Here is a 27,268-nt window from a genome sequence, read left to right as displayed (position 1 = left end):
GCTCCAAAGTCTTCATCCTATCCGGGAAGAAGAGTAGATCCGGACCGGCAACCATCATCTTCCAAGCGGCATCTTCTACTCTTCATCCGATGAGGACCCGGCTCCATCTTGAAGACCTCCATCGCGGATCCATCCTTCTTCTCCGACGACTAGACGACGAATGACGGTTCCTTTAAATTGACGTCATCCTAGATGGCGTCCCTTGAATTCCGATTGGCTGATAGGATTCTATCAGCCAATCGGAATTAAGGTAGGAATATTCTGATTGGCTGATGGAATCAGCCAATCAAAATCAAGTTCAATCCGATTTGGCTGATTTGGATCAGCCAATCGGATTGAACTTGATTCTGATTGGCTGAATCCATCAGCCAATCAGAATATTCCTACCTTAATTCCGATTGGCTGATAGAATCCTATCAGCCAAATCGGGAATTCGAGGGACGCCATCTTGGATGACGTCATTTAAAGGAACCGTCATTCGTCGTTCAGTCGTCGGCCGGATGGATGTTCCGCGTCGGAGGTCTTCAGGATGCTGCCACTCCGCTCCGGATGGATGACGATAGAAGATCCCGCTTGGATGAAGACTTCAAGTCGGATGGAAAGACCTCTTCTGCCCCGCTTGGATGAAGACTTCTACTGGATGGAGGACCTCTTCTTGCTCCGCTTGGATAAGAAATTTGGCTCGGCTGGGTGAAGACGACTCAAGGTAGAGAGATCTTCAGGGGCTTAGTGTTAGGTTTATTTAAGGGGGGTTTGGGTTAGATTAGTGGTATGTGGGTGGTGGGTTGCTAATGTTGGGGGGGGTATTGTATGTTTTTTTTTACAGGCAAAAGAGCTGAAACTTCTTGGGCATGCCCCGCAAAGGGCCCTGTTCAGGGCTGGTAAGGTAAAAGAGCTTTGAACTTTAGTGATTAGAATAGGGTAGGGCATTTTTTTTATTTTGGGGGGCTTTGTTATTTTATTAGGCGGGCTTAGAAGTAGGTGTAATTAGTTTAAAATTGTTTGTAATATATTTCTAATGTTTGTAAATATTTTTTTATTTTTTGTAACAGTTCTTTTTTATTTTTTGTACTTTAGTTAGTTTATTTCATTGTATTTATTTGTAGGAATTGTATTTAATTTTTTTATTGATAGTGTAGTGTAAGGATTAATTGTAGATAATTATAGGTATTTTATTTAATTTATTTATTGATAGTGTAGTGTTAGGTTTAATTGTAACTTAGGTTAGGATTTATTATACAGGTAAATTTGTAATTCATTTTAAAACTATTTTAGCTATTAAATAGTTCTTAACTATATAATAGCTATTGTACCTGGTTAAAATAATACAAAGTTACCTGTAAAATAAATATAAATCCTAAAATAGCTACAATATAAATTATAATTTATATTGTAGCTATATTAGGATTTATATTTATTTTACAGGTAAGCTATTCAGCTTTAAATAGGAATAAATTATTTTAATAAGAGTTAATTAATTTTGTTAGATTAAAATTATATTTAATTTAGGGGGGTGTTAGTGTTAGGGTTAGACTTAGCTTTAGGGGTTTAATACATTTATTAGAATGGCGGTGAGCTCCAGTCGGCAGAATAGGGGTTAATAATTTAAGTTAGGTGTCGGCGATGTTAGGGAGGGCAGATTAGGGGTTAATACTATATATTATAGGGTTAGTGAGGCGGATTAGGGGTTAATAACTTTATAATAATAGCGGTGCGGTCCGCTCGGCTGATTAGGGGTTTAATAAGTGTAGGCAGGTGGAGGCGACGTTGTGGGGGCAGATTAGGGGTTAATAAATATAATATAGGGGTCGGCGGTGTTAGGGGCAGCAGATTAGGGGTACATAGGGATATGTAAGTAGCGGCGGTTTACTGAGCGCAGATTAGGGGTTTTAAAATAATATGCAGGGGTCAGCGATAGCGGGGGCGGCACGATTAGGGGTTAATAAGTGTAAGGTTAGGGGTGTTTAGACTCGGGGTTCATGTTAGGGTGTTAGGTGCAGACGTAGGAAGTGTTTCCCCATAGACAACAATGGGGCTGCGTTAGGAGCTGAACGCAGTTTATTGCAGGTGTTAGGTTTTTTTCAGCTCAAACAGCCCCATTGTTTTCTATGGGGGAATCGTGCACGAGCACGTTTTTGAGGCTGGCCGCGTCCGTAAGCAACTCTGGTATCGAGAGTTGAAGTTGCGTTAAATATGCTTTACGCTCCTTTTTTTGGAGCCTAAACGCAGCCATTCTGTGGACTCTCAATACCAGAGTTATTTTAAAGGTGCGGCCAGAAAAAAGCCAGCGTTAGCTACGCGGGTCGTTACCGACAAAACTCTAAATCTAGCCGATAGTGTGCAAGCAAAAACTTGTAATATGAGCTCTACACAACTCACGCAAAAAATCATCTAGCAGAGTTAGCGTGCGAGTGGGGAGAGCATTAAATACGGCTCCAATTGTAATTTGGCCCAAAATTATTTCATAAAATTGTTTTGCAGTATACTTTTATTGTTTTTTTTTAGTAATTTAACTGTAAAAATTGTGGGCTTTCCAACTCTGAGAACTGGTATATACATATTACTGCTTCTCAAACCTGCTACTTTTCTGTCCTTAATTGGTATCAGCAGAGGTGATAAGATGCTACAAAACAACTACTGTTTGCCAACAAATGACAGTAACAGGCCTTATCTACTCCAGTAACAAGTCCAGGAGACCCTTAAAGGGACACTAAACCCAATTTTTTTTCTTTTGTGATTCAGATAGAGCATGCAATTTTTAAGCAACTTTCTAATTTACTCATATTATCAATTTTTTCTTCATTCTTTTGGTATCTTTATTTGAAATGCAAGAATGTAAGTTTAGATGCCGGCCCATTTTTGGTAAATAACCTGGGTTATTCTTGCTGATTGGTGGATAATTCATCCACCAATAAAAAAGTGCTGTCCAGAGTCCTGAACAAAAAATAAGCTTAGATACCTTCTGTTGCAAATTAAGATAGCAAGTGAACGAAGAAAAATGAATAATAGGAGTGAATTAGAAAGTTGCTTAAAATTGCATGCTCTATCTGAATAACGAAAGAAAAAATTTGGGTTCAGCTGTCCCTATAAAGGGATATAAAACTCAAAATTTACTTTGTGATTCAGGACAGAGAATACCATTTTTAAAAAGATTCCAATTTATTTCTCTAATTCAAATTTGCTTCATTCCATGATTTTATTTTTTATAGTGGGCCTTTTTTTGAGTAATCGAAAACTCCGCTAGGATTTTCATTTTTGCGCTTGTGGGGTTGCGTTTGTATTCCAAAAAAAACTTATTTTGCCCTAGTGTTAACCCAAGAGCACGAAAAACCTAACTAAAGGGATTCTTAATCCAAAATCTTTATTTAAAAACCATGACTGTAAAACTTAGGAGCCCATATTTGGTTTAGAACCTGGTTATGCTTGCTTATTGGTTGGCTGAATGTAGTCACCAATTAGCAAGCGCTATCCAGAGTGCTTAACATAAAATGGGCTCCTAAGCTTTACATTCTTGCTTTTTAAATAAAGATACAAATAAAAAAATAGTAAGCACAAAACAAGGTGAATGTGGGATTCAAAAAGCAAATAAGATACAAAATAAAAAAGTGAATAAACAGACCCTTATTGCTAAAAATATTTATATAAAAAAGGGAGCAATCTCCAACAAAGCAACAATGAGAATTAGAAGCAGGAGAGCTTCAAATGCAGTTCTTAAAAGATCTTTTCCTCAAAGAAAAAATTATTTTCATAGTGTTAGAACCCTGAGTGACTGAAAAGCATTGTTACTTTGTTTTAAATATAGTGTATCTGTATATACTTTTTAAATAAATCATCCAGAAACTGATCCTGCATTGCTTTGAGTTATAACAACGCTATAAATATCTCCGAGCAGGATTTAAGCTCTGGAGTGTGTGAGTACCATAAGTTATTGTCAAAGACATTTATAAATCATACAGTATTGCGCTATGAAAAATATTCTTTTTCTTTGAGGCTTTAAGCATGTATTCCCTATAGAGATCAATGGAGATACAAAAGTGGAAAAAAAAAAATAATACTGGAGATTGCGCAAACGCCATCGCCTTTTTGCCTTCCATATAGAAGTCAATGGAGAGAAAAAAAATGTTGAAAAAACAAATAAACACCCATCGCGCAAACAACATAGCATATTCGCATATAAAATGTGAAATATTACAGTAAATACATACTTAAAATCTTTATTAACTATGAATATTGCTAAATATGTTTTATCATGATATAATGCACTTATATCTATGTCTATATATGTGTGCATATATATTAATGTTTTCATATGTGTATATATGACTGTAAATACATATATACACATATAAATACATTACTATATGTGCACACATATATAAACATATATATATTATATATATATATATATATATATATATATACAGGTAGCCTCTCAGTTTACGCCGGGGTTAGGTTCCAGAAGGAATGGTTGTAAATTGAAACCGTTGTAAATTGAACCCAGTTTATAATGTAAGTCAATGGGAAGTGAGGGAGATAGGTTCCAGGCCCCTCTCAAAATTGTCATATGTAAACACCTAATACAATATTTTTAAAGCTTTGAAATGAAGACTTTAAATGCTAAACAGCATTATAAACCTTATAAAATAATCACACAACACAGATTAAATAATTTAAACTAAGTTAAATAAACAAAAACATTCGCTAATAGCATTATAAATCCGAATACAATAATCACACAACACAGGCTTTCTTGCATTTTTCTGCAAACAGTTCTTTTTATGCATTCCAATCTGGACTGATTTATAGACAGGAAGATCTTGTTCCTTTGAAATCTGCTCGATAGCTCAGGTCTGGTTAAACAATTTAATTTCAGCTTGCTTGGCTTTGCTGCAAACACAAGCGGACAGCTCCACCTACTGGCTATTTTAATAAATGCACTGCTTCTCAATGCTTTTCAATAGCAGTCACATGACTGGAAAAAAAGGTTGTTATTCTGAAACAGTGTAAATTGAACCGTTGTAAAACGAGGGCCACCTGTAATATTTTATATATATATATATGTATGTGTCTCAATGTTAAAAGCCATTGCCTTCCTTTTTTTTTTCTAACAACCGAGATCTCATCTCTTTGAGCCCTTGGGGCCTATTTATGATAGTGCGAACGGACTTGATCTGATATTTGTGGATCATGTCCGCTGCACATCAATAAATGCCGACAGCATACGCTCTCTGCATTTATCAGTTGCACCAGCAGTTCTTGTGAACTGCTGGTGCAATACCGCCCCCTGCAGATTGCGGCCAATCTAGCCGCTATCAGGGGGTGTCAATCAACCCGATCGTATTCGATCGGGTTGATTCTGTCAGCCGCCTCAGAGCAGGCGGGACAGGTTATGGAGCCGCGGTCTTTAGACCGCTGCTTCATAACTTCTGTTTCCGGCAAGCCTTCAGGGGCATCAAGCCCCAACAACGTTTAAAATTATGGGGAGGTGAAAAGAGAGATGAAACCCTTCACATTGCACAAAATATAGAAATATAGGACATAGTAGAGGATTTTAATCTCAACTTTTCACCTCCCCAAAATTTTAAAAGTTGTTTGTTTTCCCTAGGAAATCAGCTACACCCAGTAGCAATTCAACCTACTCCCAGCTGATGAGTGGCAAAATACCATAAAACAGCTATCCTGGGATTGTTCTGAATTGCTGTACTAACCCTGGCTAAGTCTAAAAACTATGTATACAGCGATGCTATAGCTTAAAGGGAATCTGCCTAAAAAGCAGATTGTAGCAAAAAAGTGAGACATTATAAACCTCATTTGCATATCTTACCCAGAATCCTTTGTTGCATGGGAAACAATTAAAGGGATAGTAAATCTTAAAAATAATGTTATATAATTCTGCACATAGTGCAGAATTATATAACATTATTTAGGTGCTATAGCCATAAACGCCTTTTTTACCTTTTAATTTGCTAAAAATATGGCGCTTTTACAGACCCGCTCTCTGCTCTCTGCTGAGCGGGTTTGTTATTTTTAGTCAGCGCATCGGGCCAGCTGTATAGTCACAGCCCGGCCCGACCGCGCCATAGCACTAAGTGCAGCTCGCTCCTGTCACAGGAGCGAGCTGCACTTAGTCTTATGGCGCGGTCGGGCAGTGCTGTGACCATACAGCTGGCCCGATGCGCTGACTAAAAATAACAGACCCGCTCAGCAGAGAGCAGAGAGCGGGTCTGTAAAAGCGCCATATTTTTAGCAAATTAAAAGGTAAAAAAGGCGTTTATGGCTATAGCACCTAAATAATGTTATATAATTCTGCACTATGTGCAGAATTATATAACATTATTTTTAAGGTATACTGTCCCTTTAATTGTTTCCCATGCAACAAAGGATTCTGGGTAAGATATGCAAATGAGGTTTATAATGTCTCACTTTTTTGCTACAATCTGCTTTTTAGGCAGATTCCCTTTAAGCTATAGCATCGCTGTATACATAGTTTTTAGACTTAGCCAGGGTTAGTACAGCAATTCAGAACAATCCCAGGATAGCTGTTTTATGGTATTTTGCCACTCATCAGCTGGGAGTAGGTTGAATTGCTACTGGGTGTAGCTGATTTCCTAGGGAAAACAAACAACTTTTAAAATTTTGGGGAGGTGAAAAGTGAGATTAAAATCCTCTACTATGTCCTATATTTCTATATTTTGTGCAATGTGAAGGGTTTCATCTCTCTTTTCACCTCCCCATAATTTTAAACGTTGTTGGGGCTTGATGCCCCTGAAGGCTTGCCGGAAACAGAAGTTATGAAGCAGCGGTCTAAAGACCGCGGCTCCATAACCTGTCCGCCTGCTCTGAGGCGGCTGACAGAAATCAACCCGATCGAATACGATCGGGTTGATTGACACCCCCTGATAGCGGCTAGATTGGCCGCAAATCTGCAGGGGGCGGTATTGCACCAGCAGTTCACAAGAACTGCTGGTGCAATGATAAATGCAGAGAGCGTATGCTGTCGGCATTTATTGATGTGCAGCGGACATGATCCACAAATATCAGATCAAGTCCGTTCGCACTATCATAAATAGGCCCCAAGGGCTCAAAGATATGAGATCTCGGTTGTTAGAAAAAAAAAAGGAAGGCAAATGGCTTTAACATTGAGACACATACATATATATATATATATATATACAGGTGGCCCTCGTTTTACAACGGTTCAATTTACACTGTTTCAGAATAACAACCTTTTTTTCCAGTCATGTGACTGCTATTGAAAAGCATTGAGAAGCAGTGCATTTATTAAAATAGCCAGTAGGTGGAGCTGTCCGCTTGTGTTGCAGCAAAGCCAAGCAAGCTGAAATTAATTTGTTTAACCAGACCTGAGCTATCGAGCAGATTTCAAAGGAACAAGATCTTCCTGTCTATAAATCAGTCCAGATTGGAATGCATAAAAAGAACTGTTTGCAGAAAAATGCAAGTGAAGCCTGTGTTGTGTGATTATTGTATTAGGTTTATAATGCTATTTAGCGAATGTTTTTGTTTATTTAACTTAGTTTAATTATATATTCTGTGTTGTGTGATTATTTTATAAGGTTTATAATGCTGTTTAGCATTTAAAGTCTTCATTTCAAAGCTTTAAAAATATTGTATTAGGTGTTACTTATGACAATTTTGAGAGGGGCCTGGAACCTATCTCCCTCACTTCCCATTGACTTACATTATAAACTGGGTTTCAATTTACAACGGTTTCAATTTACAACCATTCCTTCTGGAACCTAACCCCGGCGTAAACTGAGGGCTACCTGTATATATATATATATATATATATATATATATATATATATATGTTTATATATGTGTGCACATATAGTAATGTATTTATATGTGTATATATGTATTTACAGTCATATATACACATATGAAAACATTAATATATATGCACACATATATAGACATATATATAAGTGCATTATATCATGATAAAACATATTTAGGCAATATTCATAGTTAATAAAGATTTTAAGTATGTATTTACTGTAAATATTTCACATTTTATAATGCGAATATGCTATGTTGTTTGCGCGATGGGTGTTTATTTGTTTTTTCAACATTTTTTTTCTCTCCATTGACTTCTATATGGAATGCAAAAAGGCGATGGCGTTTGCGCAATCTCCAGTATTATTTTTTTTTTTCCACTTTTGTATCTCCATTGATCTCTATAGGGGAATACATGCTTAAAGCCTCAAAGAAAAAGAATATATTTCATAGCGCAATACTGTATGATTTATAAAATGTCTTTGACAATAACTTTATGGTACTCACACACTCCAGAGCTTAAATCCAGCTCTGAGATATTATAGCGTTGTTTATAACTCAAAGGCAATGCAGGATCAGTTTCTTGGATGATTTATTTAAAAAGTATATACAGATACACTATATTTAAAACAAAGTAACAATGCTTTTCAGTCACTCAGGGTTCTAACACTATGAAATATATTTTTTCTTTGAGGAAAAGATCTTTTAAGAACTGCATTTGAACTCTCCTGCTTCTAATTCTCATTGTTGCTTTGTTGGAGATTGCTCCCTTTTTTATATAAATATTTTTAAGCAATAAGGTCTGTTTATTCACTTTTTATTTTGTATCTTATTTGCTTTTTGAATCCCACATTCACCTTGTTTTGTGCTTACTATTTTTTTATTTGTATCTTTATTTAAAAAGCAAGAATGTAAAGCTTAGGAGCCCATTTTATGTTAAGCACTCTGGATAGCGCTTGCTAATTGGTGACTACATTCAGCCAACCAATAAGCAAGCATAACCCAGGTTCTAAACCAAATATGGGCTCCTAAGTTTTACAGTCATGGTTTTTAAATAAAGATTTTGGATTAAGAATCCCTTTAAGTTAGGTTTTTCGTGCTCTGTGGGTTAACACTAGGGCAAAATAAGTTTTTTTGGAATACAAACGCAACCCCACAAGCGCAAAAATGAAAATCCTAGCGGAGTTTTCGATTACTCAAAAAAAGGCCCACTATAAAAAAATAAATCATGGGAATGAAGCAAATTTGATTAGAGAAATAAATTGGAATCTTTTTAAAAATGGTATTCTCTGTCTGAATCACAAAAGTAAATTTTTGAGTTTTATATCCCTTTAAAGGGACACTGAACCCAAATTTTTTCTTTCGTTATTCAGATAGAGCATGCAATTTTAAGCAACTTTCTAATTCACTCCTATTATCAATTTTTCTTCGTTCACTTGCTATCTTAATTTGCAAAAGAAGGTATCTAAGCTTATTTTTTGTTCAGGACTCTGGACAGCACTTTTTTTATTGGTGGATGAATTTATCCACCAATCAGCAAGAATAACCCAGGTTATTTACCAAAAATGGGCCGGCATCTAAACTTACATTCTTGCATTTCAAATAAAGATACCAAAAGAATGAAGAAAAATTGATAATATGAGTAAATTAGAAAGTTGCTTAAAATTGCATGCTCTATCTGAATCACAAAAGAAAAAAAATTGGGTTTAGTGTCCCTTTAAGGGTCTCCCTGGACTTGTTACTGGAGTAGATAAGGCCTGTTACTGTCATTTTGTTGGCAAACAGTATTGTTTTGTAGCATCTTATCACCTCTGCTGATACCAATTAAGGACAGAAAAGTAGCAGGTTTGAGAAGTCAGTAATATGTATAACCAGTTCTCAGAGTTGGAAAGCCCACAATTTTTACAGTTAAATTACTAAAAAAAAACAATAAAAGTATACTGCAAACAATTTTATGAAATAATTTTGGGCCAAATTACAATTGGAGCCGTATTTAATGCTCTCCCCCACTCGCACGCTAACTCTGCTAGATGATTTTTGCGTGAGTTGTGTAGAGCTCATATTACAAGTTTTTGCTTGCACACTATCGGCTAGATTTAGAGTTTTGTCGGTAACGACCCGCGTAGCTAACGCTGGCTTTTTTCTGGCCGCACCTTTAAAATAACTCTGGTATTGAGAGTCCACAGAATGGCTGCGTTAGGCTCCAAAAAAGGAGCGTAAAGCATATTTAACGCAACTTCAACTCTCGATACCAGAGTTGCTTACGGACGCGGCCAGCCTCAAAAACGTGCTCGTGCACGATTCCCCCATAGAAAACAATGGGGCTGTTTGAGCTGAAAAAAACCTAACACCTGCAAAAAAGCTGCGTTCAGCTCCTAACGCAGCCCCATTGTTGTCTATGGGGAAACACTTCCTACGTCTGCACCTAACACCCTAACATGAACCCCGAGTCTAAACACCCCTAACCTTACACTTATTAACCCCTAATCTGCCGCCCCCGCTATCGCTGACCCCTGCATATTATTTTTAACCCCTAATCTGCCGCTCCGTAAACCGCCGCTACTTACATTATCCCTATGTACCCCTAATCTGCTGCCCCTAACACCGCCGACCCCTATATTATATTTATTAACCCCTAATCTGCCCCCCACAACGTCGCCTCCACCTGCCTACACTTATTAACCCCTAATCTGCCGAGCGGACCGCACCGCTATTATTATAAAGTTATTAACCCCTAATCCGCCTCACTAACCCTATAATAAATAGTATTAACCCCTAATCTGCCCTCCCTAACATCGCCGACACCTAACTTAAATTATTAACCCCTAATCTGCCGACTGGAGCTCACCGCCATTCTAATAAATGTATTAACCCCTAAAGCTAAGTCTAACCCTAACACTAACACCCCCCTAAATTAAATATAATTTTAATCTAACAAAATTAATTAACTCTTATTAAATAAATTATTCCTATTTAAAGCTGAATACTTACCTGTAAAATAAATCCTAATATAGCTACAATATAAATTATATTTATATTATAGCTATTTTAGGATTTATATTTATTTTACAGGTAACTTTGTATTTATTTTAACCAGGTACAATAGCTATTAAATAGTTAAGAACTATTTAATAGCTAAAATAGTTAAAATAATTACAAATTTACCTGTAAAATAAATCCTAACCTAAGTTACAATTAAACCTAACACTACACTATCAATAAATAAATTAAATAAAATACCTATAATTATCTACAATTAAACCTAACACTACACTATCAATAAAAAAATTAAATACAATTCCTACAAATAAATACAATGAAATAAACTAACTAAAGTACAAAAAATAAAAAAGAACTGTTACAAAAAATAAAAAAATATTTACAAACATTAGAAATATATTACAACAATTTTAAACTAATTACACCTACTCTAAGCCCCCTAATAAAATAACAAAGCCCCCCAAAATAAAAAAAATGCCCTACCCTATTCTAAATCACTAAAGTTCAAAGCTCTTTTACCTTACCAGCCCTGAACAGGGCCCTTTGCGGGGCATGCCCCAAGAAGTTCAGCTCTTTTGCCTGTAAAAAAAAACATACAATACCCCCCCCAACATTACAACCCACCACCCACATACCACTAATCTAACCCAAACCCCCCTTAAATAAACCTAACACTAAGCCCCTGAAGATCTCTCTACCTTGAGTCGTCTTCACCCAGCCGAGCCAAATTCTTCATCCAAGCGGAGCAAGAAGAGGTCCTCCATCCAGTAGAAGTCTTCATCCAAGCGGGGCAGAAGAGGTCTTCCATCCGATTGAAGTCTTCATCCAAGCGGGATCTTCTATCGTCATCCATCCGGAGCGGAGTGGCAGCATCCTGAAGACCTCCGACGCGGAACATCCATCCTGGCCGACGACTGAACGACGAATGACGGTTCCTTTAAATGACGTCATCCAAGATGGCGTCCCTCGAATTCCGATTGGCTGATAGGATTCTATCAGCCAATCGGAATTAAGGTAGGAATATTCTGATTGGCTGATGGAATCAGCCAATCAGATTCAAGTTCAATCCGATTGGCTGATCCAATCAGCCAATCGGATTGAACTTGATTTTGATTGGCTGATTCCATCAGCCAATCAGAATATTCCTACCTTAATTCCGATTGGCTGATAGAATCCTATCAGCCAATCGGAATTCGAGGGACGCCATCTTGGATGACGTCATTTAAAGGAACCGTCATTCGTCGTCTAGTCGTCGGAGAAGAAGGATGGATCCGCGATGGAGGTCTTCAAGATGGAGCCGGTCCTCATCGGATGAAGATAGAAGATGCCGCTTGGAAGATGATGGTTGCCGGTCCGGATCTACTCTTCTTCCCGGATAGGATGAAGACTTTGGAGCCTCTTCTGGACTTCTTCAGCCGTCGGATGATGGATGTCTAGCCCCCGCTTGGGCTTAGATGAAGATTTTGGAGCCAGGACCGATCGGTGATACCCGGTGAGGTGAAGATAAGGTAGGAAGATCTTCAGGGGCTTAGTGTTAGGTTTATTTAAGGGAGGTTTGAGTTAGATTAGGGGTATGTGGGTGGTGGGTTGTTATGTTGGGGGGGTAGTGTATGTTTTTTTTACAGGCAAAAGAGCAGAATTCTTTGGGGCATGCCCCGCAAAGGGCCCTGTTCAGGGCTGGTAAGGTAAAAGAGCTTTGAACTTTAGTAATTTAGAATAGGGTAGGGCATTTTTTATTTTGGGGGGCTTTGTTATTTTATTAGGGGGCTTAGAGTAGGTGTAATTAGTTTAAAATTGTTGTAATATTTTTCTTATGTTTGTAAATATTTTTTTATTTTTTGTAACTTAGTTCTTTTTTATTTTTTGTACTTTAGTTAGTTTATTTCATTGTAGTTATTTGTAGGTATTGTATTTAATTAATTTATTGATAGTGTAGTGTTAGGTTTAATTGTAGGTAATTGTAGGTATTGTATTTAATTAATTTATTGATAGTGTAGTGTTAGGTTTAATTGTAACTTAGGTTAGGATTTATTTTACAGGTAAATTTGTAATTATTTTAACTATTTTAGCTATTAAATAGTTCTTAACTATTTAATAGCTATTGTACCTGTTTAAAATAAATACAAAGTTACCTGTAAAATAAATATTAATCCTAAAATAGCTATAATATAATTATAATTTATATTGTAGCTATATTAGGATTTATTTTACAGGTAAGTATTTAGCTTTAAATAGGAATAATGTATTTAATAAGAGTTAATTAATTTCGTTAGATTTAAATTATATTTAACTTAGGGGGGTGTTAGTGTTAGGGTTAGACTTAGCTTTAGGGGTTAATACATTTATTAGAATAGCGGCGAGATTCGGTCAGCAGATTAGGGGTTAATAATTGAAGTTAGGTGTCGGCGATGTTAGGGAGGGCATATTAGGGGTTAATAAATATAATATAGGGGTCGGCGGTGTTAGGGGCAGCAGATTAGGGGTACATAGCTATTATGTAGGTGGCGGCTCTTTGCGGTCGGCAGATTAGGGGTTAATTATTGTAGATAGGTGGCAGCGACGTTGTGGGGGGCAGGTTAGGGGTTAATAAATATAATATAGGGGTCAGCGATGTTAGGGCAGCAGATTAGGGGTACATAGCTATAATGTAGCTGGCGGCGGCGTGCGGACGGCAGATTAGGGGTTAATAAGTGTAGGTAGCTGTCGGCGACATTGTGGGGGGCAGATTAGGGGTTAATAAATATAATATAGGGGTCGGCGGTGTTAGGGGCAGCAGATTAGGGGTACATAAGGATAACGTAGGTGGCGGTCGGCAGATTAGAGGTTAAAAAAATTGAATCGAGTGTCGGCGATGTGGGGGGACCTCGGTTTAGGGGTACATAGGTAGTTTATGGGTGTTAGTGTACTTTAGGGCACAGTAGTTAAGAGCTTTATGAACCGGCGTTAGCCCAGAAAGCTCTTAACTACTGACTTTTTTCTGCGGCTGGAGTTTTGTCGTTAGATTTCTAACGCTCACTTCAGACACGACTCTAAATACCGGAGTTAGAAAGATCCCATTGAAAAGATAGGATACGCAAATGACGTAAGGGGATCTGCGGTATGGAAAAGTCACGGCTGAAAAGTGAGCGTTAGACCCTTTTTTGACTGACTCCAAATACCGGCGGTAGCCTAAAACCAGCGTTAGGAGCCTCTAACGCTGGTTTTCACGGCTACCGCCAAACTCCAAATCTAGGCCTATGTGCGCAAAAAGCCAAACTTTGAATATTATGCACGGATTCCTCCATAGAAGTCAAAGAAGAAAAAAAAGTGGAAAAAAACTAAAACCCACTCCCGTGCAAACGTGATTGCAAACCTGATTGCATATGTGCACTAACCCGACATGAAAATATAAATATATTTTACATTCCAATGTTCTGCACATAACAGCATATGTTCTATTTATTCATAAATACATATTTCTACATATACTGTATCTGATGGTATTTTGGTACAATATATATATATATATATATATATATATATATATATATGATTATATATAGGTATAGATATATACAGATATATATATAGGAATAGCTATTCTAAAAAAACTTACAACATATTCCCTTATGTGCAGAACATTGAAATGTGAAATATTTACAGTAAATACACAGTATAACACTTTATTAAATATGAATATTGCATAAATATGTTTTTACATGTTTTCATCTACTTAACTGCAAAATGTACTTTTATATATGTCTATATGTGTGTACATACGTATTTATGTGTTTATATGTGTATATATCTCTGTAAATACATATATACACACATAAATACATATGTACACACATATAAATACATATGTACACATATAAACATGTATATATATATATATATATATATATAAAACACAGAGAAAGTCAAGCACTCACTTACAATCTCTCATTTAAGATTAAAAGAAAAACTGGAAGAGTTAGTTACCGCATCTGGCCAAATAGGACAAGCCCAGGTACCACGTCAAGGTCTCTTCCAAAACCTGGGTCCCTAATACAGCCATACAATGCAAGCTCTCATTCAAACAAACCGGGAACAAGGTCAGGGTTTACAGACTTATGTAATCACCCATGACATATACAAAACATGGAAGGGGCTTGCACTCTCAGACTGGACTGGGTACACATCCCATGGCCCTGTAACATGCTCAGCCCTGGGTGCTATAGCACTCTCAGGAAGCTGTACTGTCTCCAGAGTCACAGGCAGTTAACCCCAGACAAGCCTGGGTTCAAGGCCCATAGAGATAATTACAAAATACATACAAAACAACACACAGAGAAAGTCCAGCACTCACTTACAAGCTTTCGGTTAAGATTAAAAGCAAAACTGGAACAGTTAGTTACCGCATCTGGCCAAATGGGACAAGCCCAGGTACCACGTCAAGGTCTCTTCCAAAACCTGGGTCCCTTATACAACCATACAATGCAAGCTCTCAATCAAACAAACTGGGAACAAGTCAGGGTTCACAGACTTATGTAATCACCCAAGACATATACAAAACACAGAAGGGGGCTGCACTCTCAGACTTGACTGGGTACACATCCCATGACCCTGCAACATGCTCAGCCCTGGGTGCTATAACACTCTCTGGAAGCTGTGCTGTCTCCAGAGCCACAGGCAGTTAACCCCAGACAAGCCTGGGTGCCAGGCCCATAGGGAAAATTAAAAATACATTAATACAACACACAGAGAAAGTCCAGCACTCACTTACAAACTCTCATCTAAAACTGGAAGAGTTAGTTACCGCATCTGGCCAAATGGGACAAGCCCAGGTACGATGTCAATGTCTCTTCCAAAACCTGGGTCCCTAATTGCATTGTATGGCTGTATTAGGGACCCAGGTTTTGGAAGAGACCTTGACGTGGTACCTGGGCTTGTCCCATTTGGCTAGATGCGGTAACTAACTCTTCCAGTTTTGCTTTTAATCTTAGCTGAGAGCTTGTAAGTGAGTGCTGGACTTTCTTTGTGTGTTTTATATATATATATATATATATGTTTATATGTGTACATATGTATTTATATGTGTGTACATATGTATTTAAAGTCTGCTAGTACTAAAATAAAAGGCTTTTTAAAAAAATATATATATATTCTGCAGTGTAGGATACCTCCTTAGCCCCCAACCTCCCTGACCCCCCCCACCCAAACAGCTCTCTAACCCTCCCCCCTCTACCTATTTGCTGACATCAAGGGGTTAAATGTATTTTTGTTGTGTTTTGTGACATTTTTTTGTTTCGTGAAACAGTTAACCAGAACGCTGAGGACACACTATCCTGACAAGCGTTAACTTCCTTTGTGCTCAAGCGATCGAGCTTACTTTCAACTTGTAATACGAGCGCCACACGCAACGCATGCAAACAAACGCAATAAACCCCTTTTTACTCACATGTAATATGGCTCTATATATTACAATCTCAAAAAATGTTTTACATCACTTTAGGTATAAAACAGTTTCTGAACCATCTGACACTGATTCAGTAGAGTTGCATATAAGAAACCAAAACAATTGCTGCTTCTTTTCTTAATATGACAGCTTTGGTAGCTAAAATGGAGAGATAATCTATTATCATATTGTGCATATATGTGGTGGCAATTTGCACAGAAATATATATAATATGCTGTCCACACATACAAATGTATTACAGGTTATGCAGAGAATAATATTATTCACTGTATGTGCTAATGCTGCCTACCTGTGGGGGAATCGGATAGACTGCATCTTGATCGCCTTCCTCTTCTGGTTAGAAATCTCTCACTAACTTTCTTTGCTTCCTCCAGCAATTCCAGGTTTTTCTTTATATCATCCTCAGATATTCTGACATCAGGTAAACTATCACGCACCAGATCAATCACGTGCCCGTTAGTGTCTGATGATTAATGGAACATTAAATACGGTAGAATTGCATAATCAACAACAGCATAATAAAAACGACAGTGTGATAGCACTTAGGGGCCGATTTATCATTGTCTATTCGACATGATACAAATTAGCGATCATGTCCGACAGACATTTATGAATGCTGACAGCATACACTGTCGGCATTTAACATTGCACAAGCAGTTTTGGTGAACTGCTTGTGCTATGCCGCCCCCTGCAGATTCGCGGCCAATCGGCCGCTAGCAGGGGGTGTCAATCAACCCGAATGTATAGGATCAGACGGATTGCAGACCGCAGCCTCAGAGGCAGCGGACCAGATTTGGAGCAGCAGTCCTGAAGGCTCACGCGGACACAGGGGCATCAGGGGCCATTCGGCCCTTGATAAATCGGCCCCTTAGTCTTAATTTTAAATGAGTCATAGATTTTAAATTTCTTACCATTTTTCCTAACCCCCGCATCAAGTAACAGCCTTTAGCCAATCACAGACTCACATACTGTATGTATATACTATAATCTCTTGCACATGCTCACTAGGAGCTGGTGCCTCAGAAAATTGGAAACATTTTTTTAAAATTGCACACAATAACTGAATTATGAAAGTTTAATTTAGGCTTTAGAGTTCCTTTAAATGATAAGTATTTAAAGTAAGACTGAGTGCCAATGGCAAATTCATAGAATACCATTGCAATCAGACATTTCTGGTTCAGACAAGGCTTATCCTTGTGAGTATTGTTATCAAGCTTTATATTGTTTTCTTTTTACTTTATGTTTTGCAGAGTAGCTTTGTATATACAAAAGCAACCATTGTATATGATAAGACGTTCTTCCTGCTGTACACACTTTAAAGGTTAATAACAAGCTGAAAAAATAGATATTTCTGTCATAATTTAAAGGGATGTGAAACCTAAAATGCTTCTTTTATGGCCCATACAGATCATACAATTTTAAGAAATGTTCCACTTTACTTCTATTATCAAATTTACTTTTTTTCTCTTGGTAATAGAAACAGGTAGGTAGGCTCAGGAACACACATTTGTTTGGAGCACTATATGGCAGCAGTTTTGTAAGAATGTTTTTAAACATGCTCAAAAGCATTCCTGTAATACAGATGCCAAGAGTTCTCCAGACACATGCGGACTGACTACCTAGGTATTCTCTTAAATAAAGGATACCCTGAGAACAAAGTCAATTTCATAATTGAAGTAAATTGGAAATTTAGTTAAAAAGACATGCTCTGTCTGAATCATGAAATAAATGTTTTGGGTTTCATATCTCTTAAGCGTATCAACAAATGGTAACCAATGTAACTGAGTAATCAAACAGTATTAAGAGTATATATTTTATGTAAAACACATTGCATCATTGTCTATGTGTATAAAATAAATATTACAATCTGATTTTTTTTAGATTAGCAACATGAACTATATACATCTTAAATTATTTTAACACAGTATCATAGTTTTCTATAATTGAATTGAATTAAATGAACATGAAACTGAAAACTTTTGAAAATAATATTTTTCCAGTTCACAACTATTATTTAAATACTTCTAGAAAAATAAATGGCTGGAGTTTTTATTGTGCACAGCACATGTCTTGTCCACACTCATCAGCAAACGTACGCCTAGATTACGAGTTTTGCGCAATAGAGGATGCAAAACGAACGCAACAAAAGTTGCGTTATTTCACCCTCCATAGCGCTGCCATTACAAGTTTCTGAAAAGGCTCCTTGTGCGAGCGATATTGTGGCCATAAGCTCCATACCACACAAAATCCAAGGGCTGAGAATATGTGCTCGTGCACGCTTTCCCCATGGACATCACAGGGGAGAGAGGGTTAAAAAAAAACACCTGAAACGCGGAATGAAAAGCTCCGTAACGCAACCCCATTGATAACTATGGGGAAAAAAAGTTACGTTTAAACCTAACACCCTAACATAAACCACAAGTCTAAACACCCCTAATCTGCCTAACCTGACATTGCAGACACCGAAATAAAGTTATTAACCCCTATTCCGCCACTCCCCGACATCACCGCCACTAATAAAAATTATTAACCCCTATTCCGCCGCTCCCCGACATCGCCGCCACTAATAAAAGTTATTAACCCCTATTCCGCCGCTCCCCGACAATGACGCCACTATAATACATTTATTAACCCCTAAACCTCTGGCCTCCCACATCACCGACACTAAATAAACCTATTAACTCCTAAACCGCCAGCCCCCTCCCTCTTCGCAAAAAAACCCCCATAACTTTATATTAAAATTACAAGCCCTATAAAAATAAAAAAGCCCCCCAAAATAAAAAAAAAACCCTAGCCTATATTGCCCTAAAGAAATCAGCTCTTTTCCTTATAAAAAAAATACAAAGACCCCCCAACAGTAAAACTCATCACATAACCAACCCCCCAAAATAAAAAACCTAACTCTAACAAAATCCTAAGCTACCCATTGCCCTGAAAAGGGCATTTGTATGGGCGTTGCCCTTAAAAGGGCATTCAGCTCTTTTACATTGCCCTTAAAAAAGACATTTAGCTCTTTTACCTAAAGCCCAAACCCTAATCTATAGCTCCCACTTATTTTTTTGAGTGCAGGATTGACGTTGCGTTACATGCTAAAATGCTTGCGGTACAGCTACACGACTCGTAATGGCTGCGTTACTGTTTTAGGCTGAAATGGCCATTTTTTCAGCGTTAAAACCGTAACGCAAAACTCGTAATCTAGCCAGTAGTCTTGTGTCACCTGTCATGTTAGTCTCTAAGCAATGTAGGGCTAGATTACAAGTGGAGCACTAATTTATTGCATGCCTGTAAAAGTGCAAATTCCCCCTTTTACGGGCTTGCAATAAATAACCAGCCATTACAAGTGGCTGGTTAATGCTACCGTGAGCTTGCGGTAGCAATTAGCACTCTGAAAATTAACCAGAGATCAGATCTCTGGTTAATTTTCAAAAAGTGCTCCAATTGGCCCCAAATTAAAATATATTGTAATTTTTTATTTAAAAAAAGTGTATTTTTTAAAATAAAAAATAACTGCACAAAGCAGTTTTTAGGGTTTAAATTTGGCAGGTATGGGGTGAAAAGTGCCTTTACATTGCGGTCTATAGGGAACTGTCTGTTCCCTGTAAATATATATGTACAGGTAAATGCTTAAATACATATATATTTATGTGTTAATGTGTGCAGAGGCATAACTAGAAACCTCAGGGCCCCGGTACAAGAATCCATGAAGCCCCCCCCCCCCTTAAAACAGGAGGGAGAGAGAGAGAGACACAGAGAGAGAGACAGAGACAGGGGCAGAGAGAGACACACAAGGGGGGGAGAGAGAGAGAGAGACAGGGGGGAAGAGAAAGACACAGGGGGGGAGAGAGACACGGGGGGGAGAGAGCGATAGAGACACAGAGTGGGAGACAGCGAGAGAGACACAGGGGGGAAAGAAAGAGAGACACAGGGGGGGGGGAGAGAGAGACACAGGGGGGTGGAGAGAGAGAGAGAGACAGGGGGTGGAGAGAGAGACACAGGGGGTGGAGAGAGAGACACGGGGGGAGAGAAAGACACAGGGGGAGAGAGAGAGAAAGACACGAGGGGGAGAGAGAGACAGGGGGGAGAGAGAGAGACACAACGGGAAGAGAGAGAGATGGGGGGAGAAAGGAAGAGAGACACAGGGGGATAGATAGAGACACAGGGGAGAGAGAGACAGAGAGAGACAGGGGAGAGAGAGAAAGTGACACAGAGAGAGACAGAGAGAGAGACAGAGACAGGGGGAGAGAGACACACAAGGGGGTTGAGAGAGAGAGACACAGGGGGGGAGAGAGACACACAAGGGGGGAGAGAGACACAGGGGTGAAAGAGAGATAGACACAGGGGGGAAGAGAAAGACACAGGGGAGGAGAGAGACACAGGGGGGAGAGAGCAATAGAGACACAGAGTGGGAGACAGCGAGAGACACAGGGGGGAAAGAAAGAGAGACACGGGGGGGAGAGAGAGAGACACAGGGGGGTGGAGAGAGAGAGACAGGGGGTGGAGAGAGAGACACAGGGGGTGGAGAGAGAGACACACAGGGGGAGAGAAAGACACAGGGGGAGAGAGAGACAGGGGGGAGAGAGAGAGACACAAGGGGAAGAGAGAGAGAAGGGGGGAGAAAGGAAGAGAGACACAGGGGGGGATAGATAGAGACACAGGGGAGAGAGAGACAGAGAGAGACAGGGGAGAGAGATAGAGTGACACAGAGAGAGACAGAGAGAGAGACAGAGACAGGGGGAGAGAGACACACAAGGGGGTTAAGAGAGAGAGACACAGGGGGGGGAGAGAGACACACAAGGGGGGAGAGAGACACAGGGGGGAAAGAGAGATAGACACAGGGGGGAGAGAGCGATAGAGACACAGAGTGGGAGACAGCGCGAGAGACACAGGGGGGAGAGAAAGAGAGACACAGGGGTGGAGAGAGAGAGACACGGGGGGAGAGAAAGACACAGGGGGAGAGAGAAAGACATGGGGGGAGAGAGAGACAGGGGAGAGAGAGAAAGTGACACAGAGAGACACAGAGAGAGAGACAGAGACAGGGGGAGAGAGACACACAAGGGGGTTGAGAGAGAGAGACACAGGGGGGGAGAGAGACACACAAGGGGGGAGAGAGACACAGGGGTGAAAGAGAGATAGACACAGGGGGGAAGAGAAAGACACAGGGGAGGAGAGAGACACAGGGGGGAGAGAGCGATAGAGACACAGAGTGGGAGACAGCGAGAGACACAGGGGGGAAAGAAAGAGAGACACGGGGGGAGAGAGAGAGACACAGGGGGGTGGAGAGAGAGAGACAGGGGGTGGAGAGAGAGACACAGGGGGTGGAGAGAGAGACACACAGGGGGAGAGAAAGACACAGGGGGAGAGAGAGACAGGGGGGGAGAGAGAGAGACACAAGGGGAAGAGAGAGAGAAGGGGGGGAGAAAGGAAGAGAGACACAGGGGGGGATAGATAGAGACACAGGGGAGAGAGAGACAGAGAGAGACAGGGGAGAGAGATAGAGTGACACAGAGAGAGACAGAGAGAGAGACAGAGACAGGGGGAGAGAGACACACAAGGGGGTTAAGAGAGAGAAACACAGGGGGAGAGAGACACACAAGGGGGGAGAGAGACACAGGGGGGAAAGAGAGATAGACACAGGGGGGAGAGAGCGATAGAGACACAGAGTGGGAGACAGCGCGAGAGACACAGGGGGGAGAGAAAGAGAGACACAGGGGTGGAGAGAGAGAGACACGGGGGGAGAGAAAGACACAGGGGGAGAGAGAAAGACATGGGGGGGAGAGAGAGACAGGGGGGAGAGAGAGACAGTTGGAGAGAGAGAAAGACACGGGGGGAGAGAGAGACAGGGGGAGAGAGAGAGAGACACAAGGGGAAGAGAGAGAGACAGGGGGAGAGAGAGAGACACGGGGGAGAGAGAGACACAAGGGGGAGAAAGGAAGAGAGACACAGTGGGGATAGATAGAGACACAGGGGAGAGAGAGACAGAGAGAGACAGGGGAGAGAGAGAGAGTGACACAGAGAGAGATACTTAAAATGAGAAAGGGGAGGGAGGGAGAGAGAGAGAGAGAGAGAGAGATAGGGGAGATAGAGAGAGAGTGACACAGAGAGAGACACAGAGAGAGAGACAGAGACAGGGGTGAGAGAGAGACACACAAGGGGGGGGAGAGAGATAGACACGGGGGGAGCAAGAGAGACACAGAGTGGGAGACAGTGAGAGAGACACAGGGGGGAGAGAAAGAGAGACACGGGGGGGAGAGAAAGAGACACAGGGGGAGAGAGAGAGACACATGGGGGTGGAGAGAGAGACACAGGGGGGTGGGGAGAGAGATACACAGGGGATGGAGAGAGAGAGAGACACGGGGGGGAGAGAAAGCCACAGGGGGAGAGAGAAAGACACGGGGGAGAGAGAGAGACGCGGGGGAGATAAAGACACAGGGGGAGAAAGAGAGAAAGACACGGGGGAGAGAGAGACAGGGGGAGAGAGAGAGAGACACAAAGGGGAGAGAGAGAGAGACAGGGGGAGAGAGAGAGACATGGGGGAGAGAGAGACACAGGGGGAGAAAGAGACACAGGGGGGAGAAAGGAAGAGAGACACAAGGGGGGATAGAGAGAGACACAGGGGAGAAAGAGACAGAGAGAGACAGGGGAGAGAGAGAGAGAGTGACACAGAGAGAGACACAGAGAGATAGAGACAGAGAGAGACACACAGGGTGGGAGAGAGAGACACACAAGGGGGGGGGAGAGACACGTGGGGGAGAGAGACACAAAGAGGGGGGAGAGAGACACAAAGAGGGGGGGAGAGAGACACAAAGAGGAGGGGAGAGAGAGATAGACACAGGGGGGGAGAGAGATAGACACAGGGGGGGAGAGAGCATGAGAGACACAGAGGGGGAGAGAGAGAGACAGGGGGAGAGAAAGAGAGACACGGGGGGAGAGAGACACAGTGGGGCAAAGAGAGAGACACAGGGGGTGGAGAGAGAGGGACACAAGGGGACAGAGAGAGGCACAGGGGGGGGAAGAGAGAGACACAGGGGAAAGAGAGACACAGGGGAGAGAGAGAGACACAGGGGGGAGAGAGAGACATAAGGGGGGGAGAGAGAGAGACAGGGGGGGGACAGAGAAAGATGCTGGGGGGGGAGAGAGACACAGGGGGGAAAGAAAGAGAGACACGGGGGGAGAGAGAGAGACACAGGGGGGTGGAGAGAGAGAGACAGGGGGTGGAGAGAGAGACACAGGGGGTGGAGAGAGAGACACACAGGGGGAGAGAAAGACACAGGGGGAGAGAGAGACAGGGGGGAGAGAGAGAGACACAAGGGGAAGAGAGAGAGAAGGGGGAGAAAGGAAGAGAGACACAGGGGGGGATAGATAGAGACACAGGGGAGAGAGAGACAGAGAGAGACAGGGGAGAGAGATAGAGTGACACAGAGAGAGACAGAGAGAGAGACAGAGACAGGGGGAGAGAGACACACAAGGGGGTTAAGAGAGAGAGACACAGGGGGGGAGAGAGACACACAAGGGGGGAGAGAGACACAGGGGGGAAAGAGAGATAGACACAGGGGGGAGAGAGCGATAGAGTGGGAGACAGCGCGAGAGACACAGGGGGGGAGAGAAAGAGAGACACAGGGGTGGAGAGAGAGAGACACGGGGGAGAGAAAGACACAGGGGAGAGAGAAAGACATGGGGGGAGAGAGAGACAGGGGAGAGAGAGAAAGTGACACAGAGAGAGACAGAGAGAGAGACAGAGGGGAGAGAGAGAGACATAAGGGGAAGAGAGACACAGGGGGAGAGAGAGACAGGGGGGAGAGAGAGAGACACAAGGGGAAGAGAGAGAGAAGGGGGGAGAAAGGAAGAGAGACACAGGGGGGGATAGATAGAGACACAGGGGAGAGAGAGACAGAGAGAGACAGGGGAGAGAGATAGAGTGACACAGAGAGAGACAGAGAGAGAGACAGAGACAGGGGGAGAGAGACACACTAGGGGGTTAAGAGAGAGAGACACAGGGGGGAGAGAGACACACAAGGGGGAAGAGAGACACAGGGGGGAAAGAGAGATAGACACAGGGGGGAGAGAGCGATAGAGACACAGAGTGGGAGACAGCGCGAGAGACACAGGGGGGAGAGAAAGAGAGACACAGGGGTGGAGAGAGAGAGACACGGGGGGAGAGAAAGACACAGGGGGAGAGAGAAAGACATGGGGGGAGAGAGAGACAGGGGGAGAGAGAGACAGTTGGAGAGAGAGAAAGACACGGGGGGAGAGAGAGACAGGGGGAGAGAGAGACACACAGGGGGAGAGAGAGAGACACAAGGGGAAGAGAGAGAGACAGGGGGAGAGAGAGAGACACGGGGGAGAGAGAGACACAAGGGGGAGAAAGGAAGAGAGACACAGTGGGGATAGATAGAGACACAGGGGAGAGAGAGACAGAGAGAGACAGGGGAGAGAGAGAGAGTGACACAGAGAGAGATACTTAAAATGAGAAAGGGGAGGGAGGGAGAGAGAGAGAGAGAGATAGGGGAGATAGAGAGAGAGTGACACAGAGAGAGACACAGAGAGAGAGACAGAGACAGGGGTGAGAGAGAGACACACAAGGGGGGGGAGAGAGATAGACACGGGGGGAGCAAGAGAGACACAGAGTGGGAGACAGTGAGAGAGACACAGGGGGGAGAGAAAGAGAGACACGGGGGGGAGAGAAAGAGACACAGGGGGAGAGAGAGAGACACAGGGGGTGGAGAGAGAGACACAGGGGGGTGGGGAGAGAGATACACAGGGGATGGAGAGAGAGAGAGACACGGGGGGAGAGAAAGCCACAGGGGGAGAGAGAAAGACACAGGGGGAGAGAGAGAGACACGGGGGGAGATAAAGACACAGGGGGAGAAAGAGAGAAAGACACGGGGGAGAGAGAGACAGGGGGAGAGAGAGAGACACACAAAGGGGAGAGAGAGAGACAGGGGGAGAGAGAGAGACATGGGGGAGAGAGAGACACAGGGGGGAGAAAGAGACACAGGGGGGAGAAAGGAAGAGAGACACAAGGGGGGATAGAGAGAGACACAGGGGAGAAAGAGACAGAGAGAGACAGGGGAGAGAGAGAGAGTGACACAGAGAGAGACACAGAGAGATAGAGACAGAGAGAGACACACAGGGTGGGAGAGAGAGACACACAAGGGGGGGAGAGAGACACGTGGGGGAGAGAGACACAAAGAGGGGGGAGAGAGACACAAAGAGGGGGGGAGAGAGACACAAAGAGGAGGGGAGAGAGAGATAGACACAGGGGGGGAGAGAGATAGACACAGGGGGGGAGAGAGCATGAGAGACACAGAGGGGGAGAGAGAGAGACAGGGGGAGAGAAAGAGAGACACGGGGGGAGAGAGACACAGTGGGGCAAAGAGAGAGACACAGGGGGTGGAGAGAGAGAGACACAAGGGGACAGAGAGAGGCACAGGGGGGGAAGAGAGAGACACAGGGGAAAGAGAGAGAGACACAGGGGGAGAGAGAGAGACACAGGGGGGGAGAGAGAGACAGGGGGGAAAGAAAGAGAGACACGGGGGGAGAGAGAGAGACACAGGGGGGTGGAGAGAGAGAGACAGGGGGTGGAGAGAGAGACACAGGGGGTGGAGAGAGAGACACACAGGGGGAGAGAAAGACACAGGGGGAGAGAGAGACAGGGGGGAGAGAGAGAGACACAAGGGGAAGAGAGAGAGAAGGGGGAGAAAGGAAGAGAGACACAGGGGGGGATAGATAGAGACACAGGGGAGAGAGAGACAGAGAGAGACAGGGGAGAGAGATAGAGTGACACAGAGAGAGACAGAGAGAGAGACAGAGACAGGGGGAGAGAGACACACAAGGGGGTTAAGAGAGAGAGACACAGGGGGGGAGAGAGACACACAAGGGGGGAGAGAGACACAGGGGGGAAAGAGAGATAGACACAGGGGGGAGAGAGCGATAGAGTGGGAGACAGCGCGAGAGACACAGGGGGGAGAGAAAGAGAGACACAGGGGTGGAGAGAGAGAGACACGGGGGGAGAGAAAGACACAGGGGGAGAGAGAAAGACATGGGGGAGAGAGAGACAGGGGAGAGAGAGAAAGTGACACAGAGAGAGACAGAGAGAGAGACAGAGACAGGGGGAGAGAGACACACAAGGGGGTTGAGAGAGAGAGACACAGGGGGGGGAGAGACACACAAGGGGGGAGAGAGACACAGGGGTGAAAGAGAGATAGACACAGGGGGGAAGAGAAAGACACAGGGGAGGAGAGAGACACAGGGGGGAGAGAGCGATAGAGACACAGAGTGGGAGACAGCGAGAGACACAGGGGGGAAAGAAAGAGAGACACGGGGGGAGAGAGAGAGACACAGGGGGGTGGAGAGAGAGAGACAGGGGGTGGAGAGAGAGACACAGGGGGTGGAGAGAGAGACACACAGGGGGAGAGAAAGACACAGGGGGAGAGAGAGACAGGGGGGAGAGAGAGAGACACAAGGGGAAGAGAGAGAGAAGGGGGGAGAAAGGAAGAGAGACACAGGGGGGGATAGATAGAGACACAGGGGAGAGAGAGACAGAGAGAGACAGGGGAGAGAGATAGAGTGACACAGAGAGAGACAGAGAGAGAGACAGAGACAGGGGGAGAGAGACACACTAGGGGGTTAAGAGAGAGACACACAGGGGGGAGAGAGACACACAAGGGGGAAGAGAGACACAGGGGGGAAAGAGAGATAGACACAGGGGGGAGAGAGCGATAGAGACACAGAGTGGGAGACAGCGCGAGAGACACAGGGGGGAGAGAAAGAGAGACACAGGGGTGGAGAGAGAGAGACACGGGGGGAGAGAAAGACACAGGGGGAGAGAGAAAGACATGGGGGGAGAGAGAGACAGGGGGAGAGAGAGACAGTTGGAGAGAGAGAAAGACACGGGGGGAGAGAGAGACAGGGGGAGAGAGAGACAGGGGGAGAGAGAGAGAGACACAAGGGGAAGAGAGAGAGACACAAGGGGGAGAAAGGAAGAGAGACACAGTGGGGATAGATAGAGACACAGGGGAGAGAGAGACAGAG

General features: G+C 42.8%; 1 protein-coding gene across 1 annotated transcript in view; it reads right to left on the bottom strand.

Annotated features, from left to right (window-relative positions):
* Positions 1–27,268, bottom strand: part of IRAG1 (inositol 1,4,5-triphosphate receptor associated 1) — a 306,114-nt gene that overhangs the window by 224,671 nt on the left and 54,175 nt on the right. Inside the window, exon 4 of the mRNA XM_053720588.1 lies at positions 16,527–16,700. Coding sequence (XP_053576563.1) covers positions 16,527–16,700 — 174 coding nt within the window. The remainder of the gene's footprint in view (positions 1–16,526; positions 16,701–27,268) is intronic.

This window comes from Bombina bombina, chromosome 7, assembly GCF_027579735.1.
Source record: "Bombina bombina isolate aBomBom1 chromosome 7, aBomBom1.pri, whole genome shotgun sequence".
Taxonomy (NCBI): Eukaryota; Metazoa; Chordata; class Amphibia; order Anura; family Bombinatoridae; genus Bombina; species Bombina bombina.
This window is presented reverse-complemented; position numbering and strand designations above follow the sequence as displayed.